Genomic DNA, 26,596 nt, shown 5'->3' on the forward strand with positions numbered 1-26,596 from the left:
TACTGATCCAGCAACCTCAAGAAAATTTGCAAATCTCTTGACGAAAGTTGCTCCAGACACACAATCATTATGTGTCTTCGAACCTGGTGGAGAGGTATCCCTCATCACCTTGAATTTAAAGTGATACATGATCTGTCACTTAGAGCCCAAGTGGGCTGTAAGGCGTCAAAAAACTTAATTCGTCGCCAGTCGCTAGAGGGTTATAGACTCAAAGATATTGAGCGCGACATTCCCCCAACGAGGATAACGGTGCGTCTAGCAACAGGCGCATCGACAAAAAGGATGAAACGCGTAGTGAAATTTCACTACACGTTAATATATTAATAGTACGTTGATTAACACATCGTACTGGATTTGGATGACAAATTTGATGTCATCCTAGGTTAACGTTGGCTCAAAATATATGAGCCAATAATCAGCTGGCAGCTTCGATGCGTAAAGATGCCTTAGCCCCCACGTACTGACTTGAAAGCTCCTCAAAAAGTAAATGCTTAAGTGACTAGACTTCAGCATCCCGAGGGAATAATTGCTCGGCAGCCTGTGGATAAGGGGTTCCAGGAAGAAAACAAGACATAATTATTATTTCGGCTGAATACGGATCAAGAGAAGGCGCTTAAACTCTATATCTGTATGCGCCTTTAAAGTTCATTTCGGAGATTACTTAATTAACAACTCTAAAACCTAAACGTTTCTTGAAAGATCTGCATAGTGGTAGAATTAATCATCTGCGTACTCATCACAGAGGACAAATACGTAACCGATATTCGGTCAGCGGTAATTTTTGCAGAGAACGAACGGGTTCTCAGCAGCTCATCAATGGACGAAAGTGTCCTCGATGTGAAGATACGATTTAGAGATATACTACTCAATCCCGGGAGTCACTTAAGACAAATCCTCTTTATGAGGATTTGATTGAATTCAGGGATAAATTACCTAGAGCAGCTTCACTCTTAGACATACTATCGACGATTACGTCTTTTCTAGGTATCGGCGTTTGAGGCGGTACCGTTCCAGCATTCAATTTATTGAATGCGTGCACTATCCGCCATTCTCCTGTGGCTATCGCACATAGAAGGTCGGAGAGCTATGTGGGGAGGTTGACTCCCTAATAGGGCCCGCTTCGAATCGATCGAGTAATAATTTATCGATCACAAGCACTTGTTCACGAGGCAGTGACCACTGCTTCGTGACACAGTGCTTCGATCCCGGTTTGAGGTTGATCTCATGTCGAGTGCTTTATATTTAGCAACTCGCATGGAACTAAAAATTAGAGGTTCAATGAAGTATTAGAGATTAAGAGTACCATCTTTTCGTCTTTGGATCTGATGGATGCGTTTTATCGAATGCTTATGCGTGATCGGGTCATCCCGTACACAGCAGTAAGCGCTCCAACTGGGATGCTCTGGGAATGGCTAGTATGTCACAGGGGATTAGTAACGCCCCTGCAACATACAGCAGATGGGTAACAAATCTGTTGTGACGGGTGCGAGAATTCGCAATGTGTTAATTTAACGATATATTCGTCCATAGCCGGGCTATGGACGGGAAGCCGGACTTGGAAGCTCATAAAACTCACGTTTGTCAGGTTCTTACAAGCATAAGTTGTACGCAAATCTCAAGAAGTGAATATTCGCTGCAAGCGAAATATTACTTCTTCGATGCATCGTCGGCAAACACGGCTTGCACCCTGATCCCATAAAGATCAAGGCAATTACCGACTGGCCAGTCCCAGTCGATGTCAATGGGACTTAGAAAGTTCCTTGGGCTAGCGGCGTACATGCACAAATACTGACGCAATTACACCGATATGACATATCATCTCTCTCGTCTCTAGAAAAAAGAGGAGATGTATCTATGGAACACTGATTGTCAGCGTTCTTTTGAAGCATCAAGCAAAGATCGATGCAATTGCTCACCTTGGCCGCTTTTGATCAAGACAGATCATTTCATGTGATCTGTCACAGTAGCGATTTCGCAATCGGCTGTGCGTTAATGCAATACGATACAGACGACGCGGAGTGCGTCGTATGTTACCAATTGCGTCAGCTGCAACCGGCTGAGCGCAATTATCCAGTGCATGACAAGGAACTTCTTGCCTGAAATATGCACTGGCCAAATTTAGGGTATATCCTTTCGGAGATAGATCGTTCATCGTATTTACGGCCAACACCTCTCGCAAAAAATTGCGAGTTGGCTATTCTTCGTCGCGGAGTATAATTTCTTCGTGGAATATAAACCAGGACGACCTAATATCATCGCTGATGCGCTGTCATGCCGACCCGATCTCGAGTTGGCTGCACACTCCAACCATAAAATAATTTCACTGTAGCAACACTCATTCTAAGTGTTCTGTCGTCAGCTTTGTTTAATGACATAAAGGAAGCCTACCCAGAAAATAAGGGTTTTCTGTTGTTAATGGATCGTCTGACAAATTCATCCAATAAATCTTTTAAAAGATTTATCGGCTTAATACTATCGTCATCCAATCGATACACAACACGCAACGGCTTATTGTATCGCACAGCCGTTGCCGGCGAAACTTCACGTGTTGTCGTCCCAACTCACAATGAATTCCGCTTGCGCATCACGTATGACTATCGCGACGCACCACCAAGTGGGCATCGTGGACGTGAAGAAACTTATCTCACAGTGAGTCGCGACTTTTACTGGCCCTGCCAGTATCAGCTCGTGCGCAAGCACTTCTGTGCTTGCGAGGTGTGTCAACTGGTAAAGCCTAGCCCTTCCTCCCTTGCAACTCTTTAACCTCTACCACTTCCGGCAGAATGTTGAAATTCCGTATCGATGGAATTCCTCTTCGGATTTCCCGAAGACGATCACAAAACCAAAGGAATCCTTGTTTTTGTAGACAGTTCAGCAAGATGGTACATCTTGCTGCAGTACCAGAGTCAATCACGACTCGAGCTCTACCCGTATCTTAATCTATACGGTATTAAGACTCCCCGGTTTACCCCGTAAATTGATTTCCCAAAGAGACCCGCGGTTCACGGCGGAGTTTGCCGATTCAAAAAAAGTTCAAAACTTAAAAAATTTCATATTCCGAACTATTGAGACATGGCTAACTGTGTCAGCTTCTGATCATCCGGAGACAGATGGCCAGACGGAACGCTTCAATCGCGCCTTCAAAGAGATACTTCGATGTTACGACCAATCGTAGTAGAGTTGGACCGAGGTTTAACCTTTGGTCGTTTTCGCCATCAAAAATTTGCTGCATGCGTCTACAACGCATACAATGCCCAATGAGAGAGTTTGAGGGGAGGGGACTTGCACAAGCAAAACCAGTTCTGGCTCATGCTCATCTCGCGTCGAAATTACCAACAACGCGAATGATATCGATGACGAAGTGATCGACTTCGAAGAAGAGAAAGATACCATGGCTGTGCGTCCAAAGCGCACTGAGAAAGACAAAACAAATAATTCACAGGATGTTTCGTACAGGATCTTATTGCTAACTCAATGGACCGGCCGAAACGGAACGCAGACAAACATGGAAGAGCAAATGTTCTTTTATTTAAAATTAATGATATAGTACTATTGTCTACGGTTTACCTACATAAGCATGTAGTCAGTACTGTGGGTAGCAGTAAACTACTATTCGAAATTATTGGGCCATCGTGAACTGCATCACAGAGGGAATGCTTAGACAATAAAATTGCCACGTAGGATGCGAACGAGTCCTACGTCTTACGTTGGTCGGCTCCGCCCATACCATCAGTACGCAGTTTCTTTCGAGGACGGATCTGACCACCCTTTCTTAAGAATCCTAAAAGATTATAGTGATTACGTTCTAAACTCTCCTTTTGAGTGAGGAGATTCTCATGGCGAGTCCGAAGTTCCCCGAAATCGCGATGAGATGACGACAGCTCGTCACGAAGAGCGTGATACTACCGTTCGTATTTCAACATTAAATATGCACTTTTCGAACGGTTCGAAAATTGTTCGATACGGTAATTCTGTACCGTCGAGTGATGCTTACCGCGCTCGTGATCAAGACCCTCCTCCAATACATGGAGGTAGTGGTCCATGTTCAACTCTAGATCAATCACATAGGGCGAATTTGATTTCTCGTCCTCCGCCACAACTATTGGTGGATTTCCACGGTATGCAACATTTCTTTGTGAAACGCATCGTAAGCCACCGTGATGTGAAGGAGCAGCAAGTGAATTTACTTGTTCTTTGGCGCGGTTGTCCACCTTCCCGTGACAGCTGTAAGCCCCGTTCTCAGCTGGTTGTTGACGTTGAAGGTCTCATCCATCAGTACGACGAGACCCATCCGATAGATCAGAAGGTCCATCGGACACACGCGCCCCTGTTAATCGATGGCAAAACGTCAATCGCATCGCGCATCTCTTTAGAGAATGCGAGATCTTCCTCGAGGCGAAGAAAGGGAATAAACATCCTTTATCACTTGTTTCGTGATGTCGACACAACACGGACAGGGTTCACCACAGGTGGTACATGAAAGTCCTGCCTCACTAGACAACCGTTGCAGTTTAAATCTTGCACTGGTTAGAGTTCGCGTTTCAAACTTAATGCAAATCGCGTTAAGGCTTTAAGTCAGCGCCTGACGACGTTCAGGCGACTGTTCACTCTCCCCGAGTCGGCCATCTTGTCCGACTCGCATTCGTAGTCGACCTCCAAAGAGGGGTCGTATTCACGTGGTGAATCACCACGTGCAGTCGCAACATCAAGTGTTGTGCGAGTGGAAGATACTACGGCAGACGGAACGTCTGCCGCAAGAGATAACAGCGCGTCACCCGCGGCTGCATGTACCGCAGCTGAAGGTTCCGCACCCATCACACACCACCTGGAGTCGTTAATCATGCGATAGAATTGAAAATGATGGTTCTGACCACACAACATCGTTTTCAATGAAGTGGTCTTATAGTGACCACTCTAATCAATGACAGTCAGAGTGATTCTCGTTTAAGGGAAAGATGATGTATCGGGGTGTATCGTTACATGAAATTAACACTTGAAGATTGTTAGATGATATATAATCGAAAAGGTGGATACTATTTAGAGAATATTACTTGACATAGTAACAATATACATTGGTAGATTTAGGCCTTATACTTACTTGTTCCGCGGTCCAGTCAGCATTGGACGCGCGCAAAGAGAGCGACAGATACGACTCGATTACATGTTTTGTATCAGTATATAATAAGTTAGTTAGAAATAGGTAGAAATAGAAGAACTTAATTAAATCAGATACAGTTACTTTTAACCCTCTTCAAAGCAAGCGTTCTCACAAAAGCCTTCCTCTGTACGTACTAGTGTACGTAAAGTGACGTGTGGCACCACTTACACTGAAGGGATGCAAAGTGAACTTATACTGAAGCAGGTCAACTCGGCAGTGCCCCGTTACAAGTTTCGCTAGTGCTGCTTCAGAACTAGCTTACCTGCACAATCAACATTGAAAGTGACGTGTCTCCACATGAGGAAGCTCAATCGAGTAGACGTGCTAGTAGCATTCGCTCTAGCATGTTCGGTTCCGACGATGAGGACGAATCCCCATCTCTAGCACCGTCTCCCGTGCCGTCACCCGCACTGATTTATGTGCGTGGTAATGACAATGGTGTAGACTATCGTATTAAAGTTATTGTGGCACCTCTGCTTAAGTGGGTTCCACTCAGGAGAGTGCAGACAATGTAAATTGGCGTCTTGCTCCTGGGAAGAAGCCGTGGCTTTTGACCATACGGCTAGTTAGTAGCTTGGCTGGAAAGACTTTTCCTTACAATGAATATCCCTCATTTATTGCGACTGAGCTGTATGGCCTTGATCCCAGCGCGAAAAACTTTCGCGCTAAAGAAGATTTTTATATCGATGCTTTTCTTAAGCATCGATGGTATAGTGGCAACAACAAGCAAGACAAAAGCTCTTTGATGCAAGCCTGAAATGCATTTAGTCGCAAGGTCAAAGACATTGGACGCGAAGCTTGGATACGTTACGTAGAAGACATTCAGATGAAGCTTTTGAGAAGCCTTGAAGTCTTAGCTTCTAAAGGTCAGCACTTACAATATTACCAATTTGGTATTATTGATGCAATAAGACATAAGCTCTATTGATTGGTTGAATTAAGTCTTAAACAACCCCGCCAATCGTTTCAAGACACGATTGTGTGGTGCGCAAGGAGGTGCTATACTTATTTAATTATTAATATAATAAGTTCAGTAGTAGATAGAAGATAGTCACGTAAAGAACTAAATATATTACTACAGTTTTCCTTTTCCCTCATTTTAATCGTTTCAATTATCTTTGGTAGCTAAGCCCCTTAACTACTTAAAAAAACTTTCATCGGCACCCCTGTGTACGTGAAGTTTTGAGGCACTTCACCTTCACTGTAAACAGTGTAAGGTTAACTAGTACTTATCAGTACTAGTGAAAGGTGCTCCGTTACAGCATGAATATACGGTTTCCAAGCAGGTTATTAGTAAACTGACCCACAGCGCTTAGCACTAAACCAGCAGTGGCGGAACAAGGTAGCCAATGTATCGGACATACTTGAGAAACAGGCGCATTTGAATATTCGCGCAGAAGTTTCTCCTGTGCTAAATTTACGAGGCGCTTTAAAAAAGCACATCCAAAATCATTCTCAATCGCATTTAAGATCCTTTAAAATTAGCCAATCACGAAAACTTATAACAAACTGACGGGATTTTACCAAGAAACTGAGGCCTAAGCTTGAGTCGCGAGCTATGATTGGCTGCATTTTTATGAGCGAATTTTGACTGGCTGTACGAATATATGACAAAATAGTTAAGTCTTGCATATGGAAGCTGAAAACGGCAAAACTTATAAACTTAACATAGCTAAAAATTAACGACGATCACAACAGAGGAAACATCCTCTTGAAGCAATTATAGAGAACATCGTTTTGGAGCAGTTACACAATACTATCGACTTGGATGAGTAATAGAAACAGTAGCAGGAGGAAAACAAAAGTGTTTCCAATCATCTGCAGTACCTAGACCATCAAGGCTGACCTGCTGTAGAGAATCTAAAATCAGCCATGGAAGCTAGATCGACCGTGGGCTGTGGGAGCTGGGTCGGCATTGACATTAGCAGAAGCAGGTCTAGTGCACCCTTTTCTGTTATGTCGCGTTTGACCAAAATTTCCACAACGTCTTTGTGGTCGAAGGGAAGCCCCGTTTACCTCGAATTGCGACGAATTGCGCTGTGTTGATCCTGAAGGGCGTCCTCGGCTGCGTACATTAGTGTATGAAATTGGAAAGGGTATGATACGATTAAATTGAGTGGTATGAAGTGCAAGCTTTCTTATCGCGTTCGTTCTGTCATGTATTCGAATCCAGGGGTATTAGCTCCAGCCAATCAAATCTCGTTATTATAGCCTAGAGATCCTATGTTTACGAGTTCAAAATGTCATCTCTATAGATAACACTTAATATGTATTGCGAGCATATCTTTCTAGATACCTCGCGTAACGGATATGCTTGCCGTCATCCCTATTAATGTGAAAGCACCTATGTGAATCACATACACAAAAATTAATCACAAATGTGAGCCACACCCGAGTGCTGGGTCTAATTACACTGATTAAGTAATTAACCATCCCGTTAAGTACACCAAGTGTACTTGACGGGGACTGTGTAACGTTAACGCAATTTTAGCCCGTTACACCATCCCTTCCGTAAGGAACAAATTTACATCATAAATTCGTCAAGGAGGAGAGAGGTACTGCGAGCAGCTTTACGCGCCGCTTCTTCACTCTATCACTCTAGCGGCCTGAGTTTCCATACACGACGCCAAAAATGCAACCTGAAAGGAGCAATATTGGTGGGTCGTCTGGGAAGACGCCCACTCAACCTCGCACTAAACACACGCGCCGCGTGAATCCGCCGGCCGCGTCGAATGCCTTAGTCGAAACGCCAACAGCTACTGCTGCTGTCGCGTTAACAGGGCTAAAGGATCCATCCCACTTTAACAGTGAGCATGCTGATTCGTCGCTCATTGTCGACTACAATGAGTCGACACCGTTGCCGTTACCTCATAGTAGTGATGCGGACAACGAGCTCATGAAGAAGGATGATGCGGCATTATTGCCCATCCAAACTTTTCTCATGGCTCACAATATGGAGACAGCATCGTTTACGAATGCTGTCCCATCGTCAGGTAATGAGAGCGCTGCCCATAAAGGCGCAACTGCTTCTCTGTTGGGTATTACCACAACGCCTTATGTTCAGACCATACTTCATAATGGTTCTGACATAGAGGATTCGGAGCCTAAAGCTCCGCCGACGACGCGTGAACAGGCTCAGTCGGTGTCACAAGCCAGTCGTTTACAACGCGGCTATGTGACGGGTGGCATTCCAAAGATGCCCCCTTCATCTAAATGATCTCGTTTAGACGGGCCAAGAGCGTCGCTCCTAGAGCGCGCTCTTGTAGACGCACATAATTGTAATGGCGTCTTTCAATCCTAAAGGGCTCAGGGAAAATCGCTTGGGCGCATTTTCCCGATCCCGGTCGTGTTGCGTTCAAATGAAACGCCCGACCAATACTAGGCGGAATTTCTGCGCCGCATTCATCAGCATTCCGATGCGATGAAACAGCGGTCGCAACGAATTAAATTCGCCCGCTTGCGTGTGAAAGAAATCATCCATGCGATACTGTATACCCCGTGTTTCTTCTCACAACGCTTGTTCTGCTATTTTATTTGAGACTAGCGAAGAGGCCTCATGTGGTGCTCTTTTTGATAGGCAGCCACCAAGCCGGGCACATCAATACGTGAGGTATCGATCGGCTCCCAAGCGTCGTAACTCTTCGGTTGACCTTTCCATTGGACGAGGATCTGTAATCCTTGCCTCACGGAACGGTGGGCAAGCAAACTTCCAACAAGGAAGCGTTGATTCCTACCCGCATCCATCAGTGCAGGTGGCGCCCGATACCTTTGTCCGTTCACTCACAGGTGTTAAGCGCTGTTTGGAAACGCATTGCGGATCTCGAGGATCAAGTCTCGCGACTGGCCTCGGCTCTTTTTGATGCCCGAGCAAAGGCTCGCCGGGGTTATGAACGCCTGAAGACTCGCGTGGATCTTTTCGAGCGGATAATGCTGAGGGATCCGCGTTACTCGCGTGATGTCCCTCGCTCTCCGAGTCCTATTCGTGGAGGGAGGAATCGGTCTGATAGCTTTTCGCCTCCACTATCCCCCTCACCCGAACGACGCTCGACTCACAGTCGGCGTCACCATTGGTCTCCTTTGACAAAATGGGGATATGTGACCTCATTTGGGTCTACATACCGTTTTGGACGACTCACGTAAAACACGGGGTGCGTCTTCATACACGTAGGAAGGTTGAGGTCTCCAACCTCTTCAAACACCGTAAAGGGCCCAATGAAACGCGGCATCAACTTCGTATTACCTCCAGGCAGTACAGAAATTTGCATTGTTTGGAAGTGATTATAATGTTAAGTGCGACGTGTACTTTAGAAAAGGTAGTTATTTTAACCAAAAGGTTGTGAACATAACAATTCCTTATATTTTCAGCAACCTTTAAGTGTTACTTTCATTTAACGATACACCCCGTTACAAAAGGTGCCACGCTATAGACAGTCTCACTGAAAGCATGCAACAAAGCAATTGTAAGATCTATAAATTGAAATTTGGATTAACAGTTGCATTTAGACCATACGCAGCTGCAGTCCGACTATTGAGCGCAGTAAAAGTTCGCCAGGCTTTGTTGCGTCATTACGCCTATGATTTGGCTCTCGGAAGATGTAAAGATGTGACTACGCATCCGACGGGTAAAGGCTGACACCAACAAACCACAATTTAATGACACGTAAGGATTAAAGCCGTTTTGCTTACTAAGTTTGACAGTTTATCGTCGCTCGCCAGAATGAAGAGCTCACCAATCGAGTCTTTATACATCGTTGCAGCTAAATATGCGGTTTTTAAAATTAATGGCATGACGCACGTTTCTATCAAGAAAACGCTGTCGCATGTCGGGGGAGTTAATTCCACGTAAAAATTACAGACAAAAAAATGGCAACAACAAGCTGTAAGTGTCTTTTTCGGTGGAATGTTCAGTTTTTGTAGATTCATCGCCATTGTAACCACTTCAAGGTAAAATCGAGCGTGACCGCTCAACAGGTTGTTTTATGATTTAAGACTGACCAACCTATGCTGTATAATTTGGCATTTGAGTTTGCACTTTCAATTTGTCGACTGTCAAACATATCATTCCTCATTTTTAAGCGACGGTGACATATCACGTTTCTTAAGCGAAAAATGGTGTCCTCAACGTCCTTATTCGCTATGATTGCAGTAGTCGCCCCCGGCGCCAACTACGTCAAAGCACACGGGTTTATAAATGACCCCAAACCGACATGGAAAATCAAGGAGACCAGCGAGTGGGTGGTTCAGATACCACCTTTTTGGAAGGGGCCCTGGGATGAAGCCAAAGGCGATGATGGACTTCTCGCATTGTTCAAAGAGTTAGCGCCTGCTAACAATTTTAAGGATCTTCGTTCTCTTTTTGACGGTAACCCGGAATTTGGCGAAGAATGTGGTTATACAGACCCCAAAGGCACGCCTGTAGATCCCCCGTCGAACGGCGCGGCCACTTTATCTCGTGGTATCGTTCACGCTGGTAGTTGCGAAATTTGGCTTGACGATAAGTTGGTTCTTAGAAATGACGACTGCCAAAGCGCGTACGGCGATGGTACACAGCAGACAACCACTGTCTTCAAGCCCGTCGACTACTCGTCATGTGCTGCAGGTGGTTGTTTACTTCGATTCTATTGGCTGGCGTTGCAAAAGCTCGACGGCAAAACGGTGTGGCAAGCCTACAAAAATTGTATCCCTCTGACGGGTCCTGCAGGTGGAGGCGGTGCTGGTACTTCCAAGAATACCAAATCTGGTGCGGAATCGGAACCACTTCAAAAAACGTACTCTGATGACGACCTGACTCAGACGGCCGGTGACACTGCGGAGCAGTCGGACATTCTATCAACTGGTGATCCGAGCTCCAAAAAGACGGACTCGGACTCTAAGATTAAAGACAAGTCCAAAAAAGAGGGTGAATCGGATTATAAGAAGGAAGACTCATCGGAAAAAGATGGCGACTCGGACTCTAAAAAGGAAGATTTATCGAAGAAAGATGGAGACTCGGACTCTACAAAGGATGACGCTGCTAAAAAAGACGGCGACTCGGACTCGATGAAGGAAGACTTATCGAAGAAAGATGACGACTCGGACCCGAAAGAGTCAGACTTATCCAAAGAAGATGGCGACTTCGACTCCAACAAGTCCCCTCAAGTTGGTGGTGACTCAGACCCTATGAAATTAGACACTCCGTCAACTGGTGATTCGAACACTCCCCCTTCATACGGAAATTCGGACCCTCCATCGTCGAACCCTACCCCAGAGAACCCTTCGAGCGACACACCTGATGTGACTCCTGCCCCGGCTCCAAGCAGCAAGTGCACGGGCCGACGCCGTCGCTTTTAAACCTCCAATTGGAGGAGAATACCAGTTATGTATATCTTTGTATGTGGAAGGTCTCCGTTCCCTCCCAATTTAATGTCAACAACTGTCATGATTCCATGTCCATTTCATTATTAACTTAAACGTTATTCGTATCATTGCCATTACTCTTTGTCGACAACATTCTTTTGTCGCTAAGATGTAGTAGCGTCGAATTTATTTGCGCACACATTTGGCAAGCAGTAGTTTTTGTTGCATGTGCATTGCATTAGAAAAATACTCGATGTATTGTTGCAAAACAATACATCGAGTATTTGGCCACACATTAGTGCCCACCGGTCTAGAAATATGTCAACTTCCGATTCTAATACAGGAGCGGTTATTATACGCAAGCAGGAATGAAAGAATATAAAATCTGAAAGCCTAAATGCAACAAAATGACAATTAATGTGACAAATCACAGATTGCAAGCTTGTACCGCGGCACGTGCTCGCAGCATGGAAAGCCTACAGCCTTTATTCGTATTTGATTGTCGGCATCGTCTCCTATGCTCAAGACTTTGCGTGAAGACGCACCGATGCAACAGAATTACTTTGCAATGCCACACAATCGCAGATACTGAAGACTTAAGTCATTTTTTTCAGACACTCCTCATGTCCTTAATGATAACGATTTAGTACGACAAAAAATGTCTGCGTGCAGTGTTGAGCAGATGCACGAGAGAAAGCCGGCGCTCTATGACCTGCGAAATAAAATAGCGATTGGATGCCATTATTCTCATCATCAACGTCGTTCTGACCCGCTTTATCATAAAATACACATCAAGTTTGCTTTGTCAATCTGGTCCAGTATCTCTTATTTTGCCGCATTGACTGACGGGAAGTGAGCTTTTGGCCTTAAGCGATAGATTAGCTATACGGCCAATAATTTTAGGGAGCCAGCATAGTCACACACCCCTTTTGGTATAGTTTCCCCCCCCCCCCGTCTGTATCGAATAAACACGTCATATATAATATTTTACTGTATGGGTCATTTTTACTGCACCGAAAAATCAACCATTGCTCCTTTAGAATCGTCTTTGGATCGCCCTTTTGCCCTTTGGAATATCAAACCTACTTATTTACATGAGAGTAGTGTAATGGGTGTGATCGCCCCTGGGCACATAAGATATCGTTTTTTCGTTTGGCAATAATAAATGTACTGTTTTTAACAGGTGAGAAATCGCCAAGAGAGCCTGCAATTGATTGGCAAGTCATAAAAAGGGCGAAATGAAAGAGCAGCAGACCGTGGCCAGAGACCGAGTTTCACTAAACGCTAAAAACCTACCTACCAACTTGGTTTCCGCGGTCTTCAAGACCAAATTGCGTCCGCGCTTTGTTGGACCATTTACGGTTGTGGCCAAGATGGGCCTAGCTTATACGCTTAACCTTCCCAGCAAGCTGCGTACACACCCAGTGTCTTACGTTAGCTTGCTTAAGCCATATCGGGACCCTTCCCACGTGAACTTGAAGGCTCTTGCGCCGAGACAGGCGGTCGTGCCGCAGATTGCTCCATTCTCACCAGGATGTCCAGCTGGCCCTCTAAACGAGGCTGCTGACGCTTTAGCGTCGAAATACGGTCCCGAACCGCATTAAAATAGCCTTAAACCCGAGCAAGGACCTCACGAAGAAGTTGCACCTCGTGCCGTAGAGCATCAAATGCTTCCGCCGTAATTTCGGCCCCCTCCCGCACTGCTTGATGCGCGGGGGAACCTTCAGTTTCATGTGAAGAAACTTTTAAAGCGACGTCGTCGTGAGAGTCAATACCAGTATCTGATGAAGTGGCTAGGGTACTCCTCTTCTGAAAACTCTTGGGAGTTCGAGGTACCTCTTCGGCTAGATTGCCCGTACGCCGTTGAAGTTTTTAAGCGCCAAGCTCAGGGTCAACTCGCGTCAAACGACGCGTCCCACCACTCAACGTGGGATTAGGTGGATTTATGCCTCAGTGCTGCTTCGATCCTTGGTTGTACGGTCAACCGAAGCACTGAAATATTGGCTAGGCCTTTCTTCGTTTTGTGGCATAAATGCCGAACGTAACTGGCCTTTGGCCTTAAGCTTTACAAAGTCGAAGCGAAGCTTCCGTTCCAAACGAACATAACCTCTATCCGCAGACTCGCCAATATTCCAGATATTATGGATTTTGCGTTCCCGTTGAACCCATTTCTCAAATAAGACTTCGTTTTCAGTTCTTGTTTCATTTGGAAACAAAACGATCGGAATTTTTCTCGTGGAGGTCACCGAAGCCCCACGGGCTTGATCACGTAAGCGCGTCAGATACTGGCTTCGCGTCATTACCTTCGGCGAAAGGTATTGCTCATGAAGAGCGTCGCGAGCAGCGATCTCCTCCGGCATCCTTGCCGGGTCACCAGAGAACCAGATGGCCAAGCTATGACACGCTATCTCTTTGAGATGCTCGTCCGCACTAAGCGGAGTAAATCTATATTCACTATGAGCCTTAGCTTTCGCTATTTCGGCAGCTCGACGACGAGCTCTTCCTCTATGAGGATCATCTGCTCTTGCTCTTCATCGAGCGAATTCGTAATAATGTTGGACTCAGGGTGCCATGTCCTGCTCAATGCAATTATAACATCAGCGGCGCCACGTTCTGGGAACGGATTCGGGACTCGCCGACGTTCGTCCGAAGGAGAAGGCGTGAGCTAACGCCGCTCTATTCCTCCTCCTCTGATTGAGAGTGACTTTCATAGTCCACCATTCCCTCATCGTCAAGGAAGGTGCTCAGAGTCTGTGACTCACGCTTGATTGTCATTAGACAAAGGAACGGAAAACACAATCAAACGGTTAGCTGCTTAGGTTGCAACCTCAAAGAGGATATGAAGCGAATGTTGTCACTCGGTGTCAACAGTCTGATGGGGAAGGATGTAATGGGGCACACATCGGTTGGAGAACCGTTGTTGTGGTACATTTACTTTATGGGTAAAATACCCTTTTATCTAATTTTGAAATAGTTAATTACTTAAATCCCATTTATTTTGGGTAATACTTGTGGTCGCCGCCAGATATAAATCTAACGGCCAAAATTAGGTGTATCGTTACATGAAATTAACACTTAATGGTTAGTCATGAATATATTATCTAAAAGGTAGATAACATTTGGAGGATATCACTTTATATAGAAATATTCAGAATTCTTATCCATAGATAAGTATAGACCATTTATACCTATTTATTCCGCAGACTGATCAGCTGTAGGAGTAATCAAAGAGAGAGTTACAGATAAGATAGAGACAAGAATTCATATACATGTTTAGTATTAGATTTCAATTAAGTTAGCATTTACAAAGAAAGAAGAAGAGACACTTAATTATATTTAATACAGATTTCATTTTACCCTCTTAAAGCTAGTTGCCTTAAGAGAAGTCTTCCACTGCACGTACTAGTGTACGTGAAATAATGTAGGGCACCACTCGCAGCTGAAGCAGTGCGAAGTGGACTTGTACTGAAACATTACAAGTCATAGTGCCCCGTTACACCTGGTAGCACTTTGTAGCCCGTCCAAGGACCACATGAACTTGACGAAATGAAGGAAAAAGTAGCCTTGCTGAATCAGCAAGGCTCTCAACAGGCGGAAATGTTGAGATTACAATAGGTACAGACCCCTGTACCTGGGATGACGCAAACGCTTCGTCCCGAAACATTAAAGATTGACGTCTCTTAGTATAGGGGAGTCGAAGAAGACTCCCTCTTGAGATGGTTTGTCGACTTGGACGATGCGATAAGGGCACGTCACATCATCGACGAGCAAATGCAAGTCGGATTCGCTCAATCGAATCTGACAGGTCGTGCCGAAACTTGGGCATTGGGCCTTTAGTTGCGCGACCCATACGTCTTTGGGTCGCTAGATGCTTTTAATGCCCGGCTCAAAGAGACGTTTGAACCGCCTATGGCTGAGTTCAGAACTCGTTCAGAGCTTCTGAAACTCAAGCAAGGCAAGCATGATGTTCACGCTTATGCCCAGCACATACGACTTTTAGCAAGTTGTATCACAAACAACCCAGCTCATGAACACACGTTGATTTGGGTAATCATGCAAGGTCTTACGTGTGGTCCCGTAAAGATCCACCTGCTCCGCTTGGAACTGGATACGCTTGAAGAAGCAATATCCGTTGCAGAACAGGAGGACTTTAGCTTGAGACAGGCTCAAGCTAGTTCGTCATCATATCGTCCTCCAAGACGACACGAATTAGAAGGTCCAGAACCCATGGACCTTTCTTACGTCGAAAGCGAGAGACCTCGCTTTCCGAACAGTAAGCGATCACAGAAATGCCATCGCTGCCAAAAATTAGGACATTACGCTCATGAGTGTAGTGCCCCATGCCCAGCACCGAAAGTTACTAAGCGTAAATTGGACCGTATGCCAAAATGGGCAACGGTCGCGGATTCGACGTTGTTGCGAAATCGCAACAGCGAGGCGGACCGCCAAAAAACGGTCGGGGTCAGTAGGGGCGCAACTCCCTACTGAACTAGTCACCTCAAGAGAACTTGCAAATCTCTTGACTAATGTTGCTCCATACACACAATCATTATGTGTCTCTGCGCACCTGGTGATGAGGTATCCCTCATCACCTTGAAATTAAAAATGACAAATGATTTGTCACTTAAAGCCCGAGTGGACTGTGTAGCGTTGAATAATTTTATTCTTCGCCAGTCGCTAGAGGATCGTAGACTTGAATATATTGAGCGCGACATCCCTCCAACGAGGATGACGGTGCGTTTAACGACAGGCGCATCTATAACAGTAATGAAACGCGTAGTGAAATTTCACTACACGTTTAAAAGAATTACAGTATGATGATGATTACATCGTACTAGATTTGGATGACAGATTTGATGTCATCCTAGGTTACCTTGGCTCAAAAAATACGAGCCAAGGATCAGCTGGCTGCATCGATCCGTAAAGATGCCTGCCACTTGTTCATCAGATGGCCACCTGATGAAAGTCTTGGAGCACCCACAAGCGTGTGGATGTACTACGAGTGAGTGCGATGGCCTCACTTGACAGAAATGGAATGCAGACAAACATTGAAGAGCTAATATTCATTCATTTAAAGTTAATGATCTAGTGCTACTCTCTACGCTAAACCTACCTTTAGCGTTTAGTCACTAATGTAGGTAGCAGTAAACTATTACCCAAGTTCATTGGGCCTTTCCGTGTACTCAATCGAAGAGGCAATGCGTACACAATAGAATTGCCACGTAGGATGCGAACGCATCCTACGTTTTACGTTGGTCGGCTCCGCCCGTACCATCAGTACGCGGCTTCTTCCAAGGACGGATTTGACCACCCGTTCCAAGAATCCCCAAAAGATTCTTGTGATTGTAGACCAGGTTCTCATGTTGAACCTGAAGTTTCTCATGTCGGTTCCGAATATCCTCAAAACTACGATGAGCTGACGACAGCTCATCGCGAACAGCATGATACTTCCGCTCGTACTCCAACATGGAGTACGCACTCTTCGAACGGTCTTCCAACCGCTCAATATGGTGAGCTGCACCGTCTGCTCCAACGAGCGACGCTTGCCGCGCTCGTGCTCATGGCTCTCCTCGAAACCATGGAGGACGTGATCGATTTTGTCGATACTCGACATTATATCCCACATACGGTTCGAATCTAATATTCCCTCCTCCACCACAACCTTTGGTGGATTCCCACGGTGGTCAGCGTTTCCTTGTGGAACGTATCCAGAACCACCGTAATGTGAAGGGGTAGCGAACGAGTTATCTTGTTCGCTAACGTGGTTATCCACCTTCGCATAACAGCTGTGAGCCGTGGTTCCAGCTGATTGCTGACACTGAGGGCCTCGTCCGTCAGTATGACGAGACCCATCCGATAGTTCAGAAGGCCCATCGGAAAACATGCGCTTCTGGCGCATGTAAATCGATTGCAAAAAGTCAATCGCGTCACGCTTCTCAATAGAGATGTGAGCCCTTTTTCAGGGCGAAGAAAGGGAATACACATCCCCTTTTGCCCTCTTCGAGTTGTCTACACAACACGGACAGGGATCACACCGCGTGAGGCATGGAAGCCCAGCCTCACGTGACAACCGATGCAATTTATACTTTGCACCTGTTGGAGTTCGTTTCTCAAGCTAAACGCGATTCGCGTTAAGTTTTTTTGAAGCCAGGCTTCGCGTCCAATGTCTTTGACATTGCGAATGAACGCGCTCCAGGCTTGCATAAGCGATACTTTATCTCGCTTATTATTGCCACTAAACGATCGATGCTTAAGAAAAGCATCGAGTTTAAAAAAATTCTTCAGCGCGAAAGTTCTTCCCGCTGGGATCAAGGCCATGTAGCTTTGTCGCAATAAATAAGGGATATTTATTGTGAGGAGTAGTTTCTCCAGACAAGCTATTGATTAGCCGTTCTGGCAAAAGCCACGGCTTCTTTTCAGGGGCGAGATGAGACACTTTACTGTCTTCACTCCCCTGAGTTGTACCTACTGAAGCAGGGGTACCACAAGAACTTTTCTTTCGATGGCTTACGCCATCGTCGTCACCTTGCACAGAAACACGTGCAGGTGACCGTATGGGAGATCGTACGGGCGATGAGAGATCATCCTCATCATCGGATCCAAATAGACTGTTTACTCGTCTATCAGAATGAGCCCTCTCATTCGAAGGCTCAGAGTTAGCCGCCTAACGTATATCAGGCGACTGTTCCATTCTCCTCGGAGTCGGCCATTTCATCCGACTCACATTCGTAGTCGACCCCCAAAGAGGAATCGTATTTACGTGGTGAATCACCACGTGCACTCGCAACATCTAGTGTTGTGCGAGTGGAAGACACTACGGCAGACGTACCGTCTGCCGCAAGAGATAGCATTTCGTCACTCCGCATGAGTTGATTCTTCATGCAATGGAATTTTTTAATGATGGATCTGACCAATCAGCATCGTTTTAAAAATTAAGTGGTCACATAGCGACCACTCCATCTAATGGCACTCAAAGTGATTGTCATTTAAGGGAGGGGTGATGTAAGGGGTGTATCGTTACATGAAATTAACACTTAATGGTTGTTAATAAATATATTATCTAAAAGGTAGATAATATTTGGAGGATATCACTTTATAAAGTAATATTCAGAATTCTTATCCATAAATAGGTGTAAACCATTTATACCTATTTATTCCGCAGACTAAACAGCTGTAGAAGTAATCAAAGAGAGAGTTAAAGATAAGATAGAGATAAGATAGAGAAGAGAATTCATTTACATGTTTAGTATTAGATTATAATTAAGTTAGCATTTTCAAAGATAGAACAAGAGACACTTAATTATATTTAATACAGATTTCATTTTACCCTCTCAAAGCTAGTTGCCTTAAGAGAAGTCTTCCTCTGCACGTACTAGTGTACGTGAAATAACGTAGGGCACCACTCGCAACTAAAGCAGTGCGAAGTGGACTTGTACCGAAACACTACAAGTCATAGTGCCCCGTTACAGCTAGGGTAAGGTTTTAGTAAATAATTAAATAAAGTTCAGTTCCCCTTTCGATCTAAAAGCGTTAAGTGCCTTCCTAAGGCTTGCGCATTGATCTGTAAGAGATAGAAGCCTTTCTTAAGTATATCCTCTTGGGCACTAGTTGCATCTTGGTTCTACGAACCTTTGAATCCCTTGAACTAGGATTCCTTAAAATTTAATAGCTTGTACGACTCCCTCAGTTGTTAGCCCATTAGTTCAATAGAACTAAGCGACTCTCTGAGTCTGAAAGTCTTCCTCGGACTTTAGGAGCGAGGTAGCTCCGCTACACACCTGAATTATCTACGTCTGTATTTATGAGGGTAGCGTAATGATAGCAACTTGTTGATGACTAGAATATAAATTGAGAAACCTTGATGCAGGTCTTCTTAGCTTCAGTAGCTCGAAAGGCCTGCAAAAGACTCGCAATACTTTGATTATATACCTCTGTTTTGGGGGATAACAATAGGCCCCTTTTTGTCTTTTTTCCAAAAATTTATATTAATGTTTTTTTAATTTTAATTAGAGCAAGTTTTCAGCAGGTCGCTAAATTCCTATGCCACGCCCCATGTTTGCAATGTTGTGTGCCAACAATGTGAATCGTAGCACCGAGGCACACGACCATCTTAGATCTGCTGGACTACGCGTCTGCTCATTCGGTGCTGGTAATCGCGTCCGTTTTCCTGGTCCTTCGCGCGACGACCCGCGGATTTACGAGTTTTTCACGCCGTATGAGACAATGTACCGCGAGCTTAAAGCCGAGAACGCCGATCTGTCAGTAAAATTCTCTTCTTCTTCTATACCTTGTATGCAAAAATAACTTTGCTACCAATAGATTCAAACGCAATGGCGTGCTTTCCATGTTAGAGCGGGACATGCTGACTAAAGATTGCCCGCAGCGTTGGCAGGATCTTAGCGTCAAGGAGCTGCAGAGTTTGGACGTGGTTCTGTGCTTTGACGACCGCATATTTGAAATTGTGCTTGAAGACTTACAGTTGCGTGGGGCAGCCCAGTCGTGCTTTCGTTTTAGCGAGGTTTCTGGAAACGAGCTCATAACGACATGGAGGCCACTTCATCTGCTCTGCCTCGACACCAAGGACACGCCTGAGCACGCAAAAGTGGGCGGCTCGTTGGCCTTAGAGCTTTGTCAGGCGGTGGGCTGCTATTAATTATTAGACGTGAAATTTATGATAACATCTCTTGAATACTTGCCAGATTGACGTACTCAATAGTTTGAACGATGGCATTATGGACGCTATCCAAAATTTCGAGAATAAAAAAAATGTGCATTTACTGTACTCGCTCATGCACGTATAAGCTGAAAGCATCTTGTTAAATTTACATGCCGTTACAAGTTACAACAAAATCGCAAATAAGTGCGAACTTTGTGCACAAATCTTGTGTTTGATGGTCGTCAAAGGACGACAAAAGTGAGAGCGTGATGCTTGCAGAGGCAGGCGCTTCGTGTAGAGGCTGAGAGAAAGCAAAGTGCCGACAAAGTTGCGCCAGTAGCAGATCGCAAAGTCAAGGAGAACCAAAAATTATTTTCAAACATTAAAAATTGTTATTTAGCAATAATTGAAAGTCGTTTTTTCATAGTATTGCATTCTATTCGTTTTCAATGTCAATTGTAGAAGCATACTCTGCGGTTGGCATTGTTTGCGCTTAAGTTGTTGAGTGCGACGAAGGCAATAAAGTTTCGGTGTCATTTACATTGCCCACCCAACTTTGTTGCCAAATTGTACTGTTTGGCGACGGCACCTCAGTTTCACGACCAAACAAATCTAGCCACACGATTTTCTATCACCGATAAAGATAAACAAATCTTCGTAGCTTGCGTTTAAATTGGGCTAAAAAGGCACACAAAAGCAAAAGTTTGTGTGTTGTATGCTGAAGGTGGAGCAGCTACCCTAACAATGCAGCTTTATGTCATCGCCTCAATCATGCCCCTCTACCGTCCTTTGTATTGAGCATTTTATTTCACTCTGTGTTTTGCTTGGTTTGTAGCGTCCAATTTCTCCGTGAACGCCGACGATGTCCCCATTCTAAAAATCGGTACCACAGACTTTTTGCCTCTTTTCGTCAAAGTCGTGCTGAAAGGGAGGTCTTTCGTTGCTCATCATACGCCCACCGCTTTACGCGTCATCGTCTTTGTGACTCGGTGTGCTGAGGTCGATCGCAGTGTCGGTGTGTTCGAATGGAGGTTACAATCTTGGTGCACCTTTTCTACTTAGTGACGCGCAAAGTATCAAGAAAACTATTCATGTCCGTACTTTGCTGTCCTGGTGTCGTCCGTTTTCAGCGTGAGCAGCTAAAGAGTCGCTGTAGAATGTGACCGTGCGTTGTTCCCCCCATTGCTGTCACAACTTTCACCTCGTACTTCCCAAAATTGCTTGACCTTGCAGATGTACATGGGTCAGCACAGGATGTTGCTGCCATCGCTTCTTCTCAACGTATCCTCAAAAAGAATGCTTCTCGAATCAGTACCTGACACATTAGTCTTTTAAAATGTCCGTCTATACTTTCTTTTAAGAGATTGCAATAAAATTGGTAAGCTGTTGCCTCGGCCCCTCCAATTCACTACGCGCTGCTGCTTTAATTAGCGCAATTATCGTTGCGGGGTAGGCAAAATTCCTGAAGCTCAACTTTCAAAAGCAAATCCCCATACGTTGATCATGCGAGCGTTCCATGTATGAAGGTGGAATTTTTTGCCAATCAAACCATCACTACCTTAGATGTGAAACTGTTTTCTGTTAAAAAGGTTAAGAAACGCGCCACTATAATTAGTCTCAAAAAAGGCTACTTTCGTGATACAACTCAGTCACATCCATGAATGGGCATATAAAATAGCCCAAACTTTTATCTTGAGTTTATTCAAAGCGTTATGAAGCAGAAATCAACAAATCAAGTTACAAATAAAAATTGGTTTCAGAGATGACTTACTCAAATGGCCGGACTTTGTACAACACATTTACAGCTATCCAAATTAGCGGCGACGGGTACACTTTTGACTCGAAGGTGATGGAATTTCCAAGGAAGGGTGTGTGTCCGTCTTTATATCCGTATCCGTCAATTTATATTCCTTGCTAGAAGGTAAATCCGACTTATCGATAGGAGGATCTGGTTTGCCGTATGAGGAGGTTTTCGAGGTGGAGGCATCTCCACCATTGACAGGGCCTGACAGTGGGACACAATTTTTGTACACCTGCCATATGGTCTTGCTGTCACGACGCTGGAAGGCAAGCCAGTAGAAGCGGAACATACATCCCGAGGACGAGCAGGACGAGTAATCTATAGGCTTGAATACCGAGATAGTTTCCTGAGTGCCATCACCGTACGCACTTTGACAGTCGTCATTCGTCAGCACCAACTTATCGTCTAGCCAAATTTCACACGGCCCGGCGTGCACAATACCACGTGAAAACGTCGCATTGTCCATCGTCGGGGGTGTTTCCGGAGCTGCATTCGGATCAGTCTTTCCACAGTCAGCCCCAAAGAGATTAGCATCTCCGTCAATCATCGTTCGTATGTCACTGACGCCATTTGAAACTTTAAGCGTCTTGTAAATCTCGACAAGTCCCTCGTCCCCTTTAGCCGCATCCCAGTCACCTTTCCACTGAGGTTGAATTTCGACAATCCATTCTGAAGGAGAACCAGAGTCTTTTTTAAACTTGGCTAGGGGAATTTTCATGAATCCGTGAGCCTGCACCTGCCCAATGGTGATAGCTGCCGTTGCGACGGCAGTGAGTAAAAGTGTCATCCAACCGATAGGTAATTTAATGCTGTGGTAAATTGCTAGTAGTAGCAAGTCGCTCTTGTTGCAAAATATGGAATGACTTAACTGTAAAGCGAGTCGTGTAGAAGCGCACGGTCGTTCAATCGATAGATGTGTTAACGGATGGTCAAGTTAACCTTTCATTTGCTATGACAAAATACTGATTGAAACTATAATACTGCCAAGAGCAATTGGTTTTAATGACAACAGATGTTTCTTCCGCTGTTTATGTATTGAGAGAGCAGGCATCCGCCCCGCGCCTTCAGTGTTTCACATTTAATCTATACATCGCGGCAGCAAATCTTTGGGCGGATAGCCGTTGCATTTGTTTAAATTTTACAAGCGCAAAGCTCATTTTTTATCGGCTCGTTTACGGTTATACAGCCCCCTATGCATTAGAAAAACAAGTGCTGAATCAACAAAAACTTCGACGACATCATTTTGCGAGATGAAAGAAATGAATAGCATAGTTCTCACTCGATCAATATATTTTTTGCCGTGAACTACTGAAATGTCAAGTCTTTGTTTACGAATTGCCAACTATAAATCTTTTATTAGACACTTCAATTCATGCTAATATTTTGCCTCAAATTACCCAGAAAGCTCCGGTTACATCTGCTGTAATACGAACAATATGTGTTTTCCTTCGTGTCATAATTACAACACAGCTATTGCAATACTTAACAAAAAGGCGATGCACATTACAGCGACGTTGTAGCGATTCCTTGAAGCGCTGAGAGCTAGAATGAATTAAAAGAAACGTGGAAGGTCAACACGTAGCATAAAATCGCGCTTGATGGGCTTAAACAGCATCACTTTGCTTCTTTCGATCGACGCATACAACTCACCATCGCTAAGGATGGCTTATGCAATTAGGTGACGTGAGAACACTTGAGTTTATTTCTGCCTTTAGAAGCTGGACAGACATCGAGGATGAACCATTTATGGTTTTGCCCCTTTAATTAAAATAGCAGGCAAGCGATGAAAGGCGTTACTGAATCTTTATTTTCAGTGTTGATTTGTTAATCAAGAGATGCAGAAGGCCCTTTGACAGCCATAAAGTACATATTGTACAAATCATAAAAGCTGAGATGTGCTCTGGATTATGCTCCAGCATGTGATTTGTGGGCACGTAACACGCAACAATTGAAAACCCACAAATTCACAATCAACCGATCGTCGCGTCGAAAGCCCTCCAAAACCACTGGTACTACACTAATACGTGGATAGACAGAAAAACTTGAGTATTTTATGCTGTCCGGTGCGCAACGTAGGTATTACCGTTGGACACGATTCTATCCAAAAATAGCACCATCAACGCTTTACATGCAGCTCGGATAGTTTCTCTGCGTTACGTTATGCAAATATGAGGAGATCTCCTGACAAAATAGATTTGCTAAGATGCCCGACAATTGCTCGAAAAATGCGACCTGTTTTGATCTCGTGTAACGTAACAATTTAGTCGAGCGAGAGTCTAAACCACACTGCTAATTAGTGACTGGCAGCGCGCGTTTCTATATGGAACTGTAAAAGGACAGCTTGTGGGATATCACTTCGGGCGCAATTATTCACGTGGACGGACATCGTCAAGAAAGCTTTGCTTGGTTCGGTCGCGGGCCTATCTATCAAGCGAGAAGGCTTCTCGCTTTCACATAACGAAGCACACACAATAATTCGCGAAAGACGACGCTTCGCCGTGCATAGCTAGGTTCTCCATAAATCTAGTCAAGACCGCGAAATCAATTTATAAGACCTTCGTTTCGAAGCTGCAGGGGGCGAGACTTGAGGCCCGGCACATTCGGACTGATCTGTTCATCTGGCGGCCGCGGCATCTGGGAACGTAAGTCTCGAATTTAAAAGCTTTTACATTCACGCGTTCTATGCTAAAATCGCGATACCACAGATAAGGCACCGGCTCTTGTTAAATTCACATGGCAAGTCAAGGATATGACCAAGTCGCTCAAGTGACAGACAAAAAAGCTTATCAGGACACAGCAACGACCGCAGCTCCTCGCGGCGCGAAGCACGAGTCTGGACGAGCAGCAGAAACACAAAAGTCGGCGACTGATGAAAATTATAGCTTTCGTAGCAACTTTTGTGTCGCAGAGGGCACTGCCAGCAGCGTAGAAATGGCGTCGCAATCGACGACGCAGATGCAACGAAGCGCAATTGAAGCAGCTGGTACACATCGACCGAAATGTCAATGGACAAGTCGCCACAAACACCCATCAATAGCGTCAGACGACAGCACCTTTAGTAAGGCTTCATTGAGTTTTATCTTAGACGACGAGGCAGCTACGGCGGTAGCCGCTGGTAAGCACCTCGACATTGTGTCACTGCATCGATTGGCGGCTCAGCATTCGTATGTATCTCTCAAAAGGCGACTGCATTATCCCATTACGAGGGAAATTGGCCACCGCCTCACTTGCCAGAAGTAGAAGCACAGGAGATCTAAGTGAAGAGGTGTTTTCCAAAGATGCTGGAGTGGCACAAAGCAGCACCACTCGTGTCAAACAAGGAGTTGATGGCAAGCGCCGAGCGCGAAGACCTCCTAGCCGCATTTGCAAATACGATGGATGTGATCAATACGTCGTCGATCAAGGACTTTGCGTCCGTCACGGTGTGCGTTCCGATGTGTTGCCTCTAATTAGCGAAATTAGTGAATTTGTACTTTTTTCATTAGGGGGGTAAACGATGCCAGACTCCTGGGTGTAAAAGTCGAGCAAAACATCAGAACCGTTGCTGGAAACATGGTATTTACTGCAACGAAAACGACTGCGAAAGTAGAAATTAATTGTTGTCGTGATTGTATAGGTGGCTCGACCGAATGCAAGATTCCTAGCTGTTTAAACCGTGCCAAGTCGCGAGGATTTTGCTGGTCCCACGGCGGCGGTACCAAGTGCAAAGCCGATAATTGTGAGAAGATCGCCATTTCCAATGGCCTGTGCTGGGCTCACGGAGGAGGTTAGTCGATTTCGTTGCGTTAAGACAGCTTTGAGACAATGCTTAATGCTGCTTTGCAGGTAAACGATGCATCGTCGAAGGATGTATGCGTCAAGCTTATGAGCGCACTGAAAATCTGTGCAACTCTCACTTTCTAAAGCTGCCGCACGACGAGGAAGAAGTAGGAGACGGCATGGCGAATACTGAGCTTACACTTGAGCAATACTTAGAGCTGGCCGCACCGCCAGGGAACTAGAGGACAACGGCGCTTTTTAGGTCATGTAGCACAATGAGAGTGGCGAAAAAGCATTTTTAAGTATAACCTTTTCAACAATCATTAATAAGTCGTAGCTCTTACTAGTCTTGCAACTAGCCAGACTCATATCTTTTTGCAACGTGATACACACGTTGCAAATGTCAGTAAATCAACGCGACACAAATCAAAAGATTTGTAAGGTCAGTCATTCCTATAGCCTCGGTGACAGGCAAATCCTATAAAGCAGTGGATATTCTGAAGTAGCTGGAATGTCATTACTGGATTTGAATTTGGTGGATATAAAATAGCCCCTTGTTTTTCAGAGGGTTCTCAGCTGGTTTTAAGGTGGATCAGCATCTTAATAGGTCACCATTTTTCGAGAAAAGTTCAGCATAATAAAAATAAAAAAAATCGCCTCACCTACAATTAGAAACGTGAAATCTGTCGAATGAAAAGATGAGTAGACCATGCTGACTTCTTAGGCAAAGGAGCGGTAAACCTCCATAATGGAATCACCCAGGCTACAATCAGCAATATTTACAAATGAGTGACCAATTTGAGGCTATGGATCTGACGGAGCTTTCTAAATCACTTTCTTCGTGGTCGTGGATGAAGCAAAAAAAATCTAACCATTCGATCTATGC

The 26,596-nt window shown here is 44.8% G+C and overlaps 4 protein-coding genes across 4 annotated transcripts; 3 read left to right on the forward strand and 1 right to left on the reverse strand.

Moving 5' to 3' along the window:
- Positions 1–10,267: 10,267 nt before the first annotated feature.
- On the forward strand, positions 10,268–11,488 carry CCR75_006006 (uncharacterized protein; the record flags this gene model as incomplete). The annotated part of the gene is made up of 1 exon (XM_067964080.1): positions 10,268–11,488. The coding sequence occupies one exon, from the start codon at positions 10,268–10,270 to the stop codon at positions 11,486–11,488; it is 1,221 nt and encodes a 406-aa protein (XP_067817173.1).
- Positions 11,489–19,534: 8,046 nt separating this feature from the next.
- On the forward strand, positions 19,535–20,814 carry CCR75_006007 (uncharacterized protein; the record flags this gene model as incomplete). Its single annotated transcript, XM_067964081.1, has 3 exons — positions 19,535–19,752; positions 19,814–20,132; positions 20,194–20,814. The coding sequence occupies 3 exons, from the start codon at positions 19,535–19,537 to the stop codon at positions 20,293–20,295; spliced, it is 639 nt and encodes a 212-aa protein (XP_067817172.1). The 3' UTR covers positions 20,296–20,814.
- Positions 20,815–21,964: 1,150 nt separating this feature from the next.
- On the reverse strand, positions 21,965–22,738 carry CCR75_006008 (uncharacterized protein; the record flags this gene model as incomplete). Its single annotated transcript, XM_067964082.1, has 1 exon — positions 21,965–22,738. The coding sequence occupies one exon, from the start codon at positions 22,736–22,738 to the stop codon at positions 21,965–21,967; it is 774 nt and encodes a 257-aa protein (XP_067817131.1).
- A 2,491-nt stretch (positions 22,739–25,229) lies between these two features.
- Positions 25,230–26,037, forward strand: CCR75_006009 (uncharacterized protein; the record flags this gene model as incomplete). Its single annotated transcript, XM_067964083.1, has 4 exons — positions 25,230–25,373; positions 25,437–25,506; positions 25,568–25,717; positions 25,777–26,037. The coding sequence occupies 4 exons, from the start codon at positions 25,230–25,232 to the stop codon at positions 25,950–25,952; spliced, it is 540 nt and encodes a 179-aa protein (XP_067817130.1). The 3' UTR covers positions 25,953–26,037.
- Between the last annotated feature and the right edge of the window lie 559 nt (positions 26,038–26,596).

The sequence above is a fragment of the Bremia lactucae genome, linkage group LG13 (assembly GCF_004359215.1).
Source record: "Bremia lactucae strain SF5 linkage group LG13, whole genome shotgun sequence".
In the NCBI taxonomy this organism is placed as follows: domain Eukaryota; phylum Oomycota; class Peronosporomycetes; order Peronosporales; family Peronosporaceae; genus Bremia; species Bremia lactucae.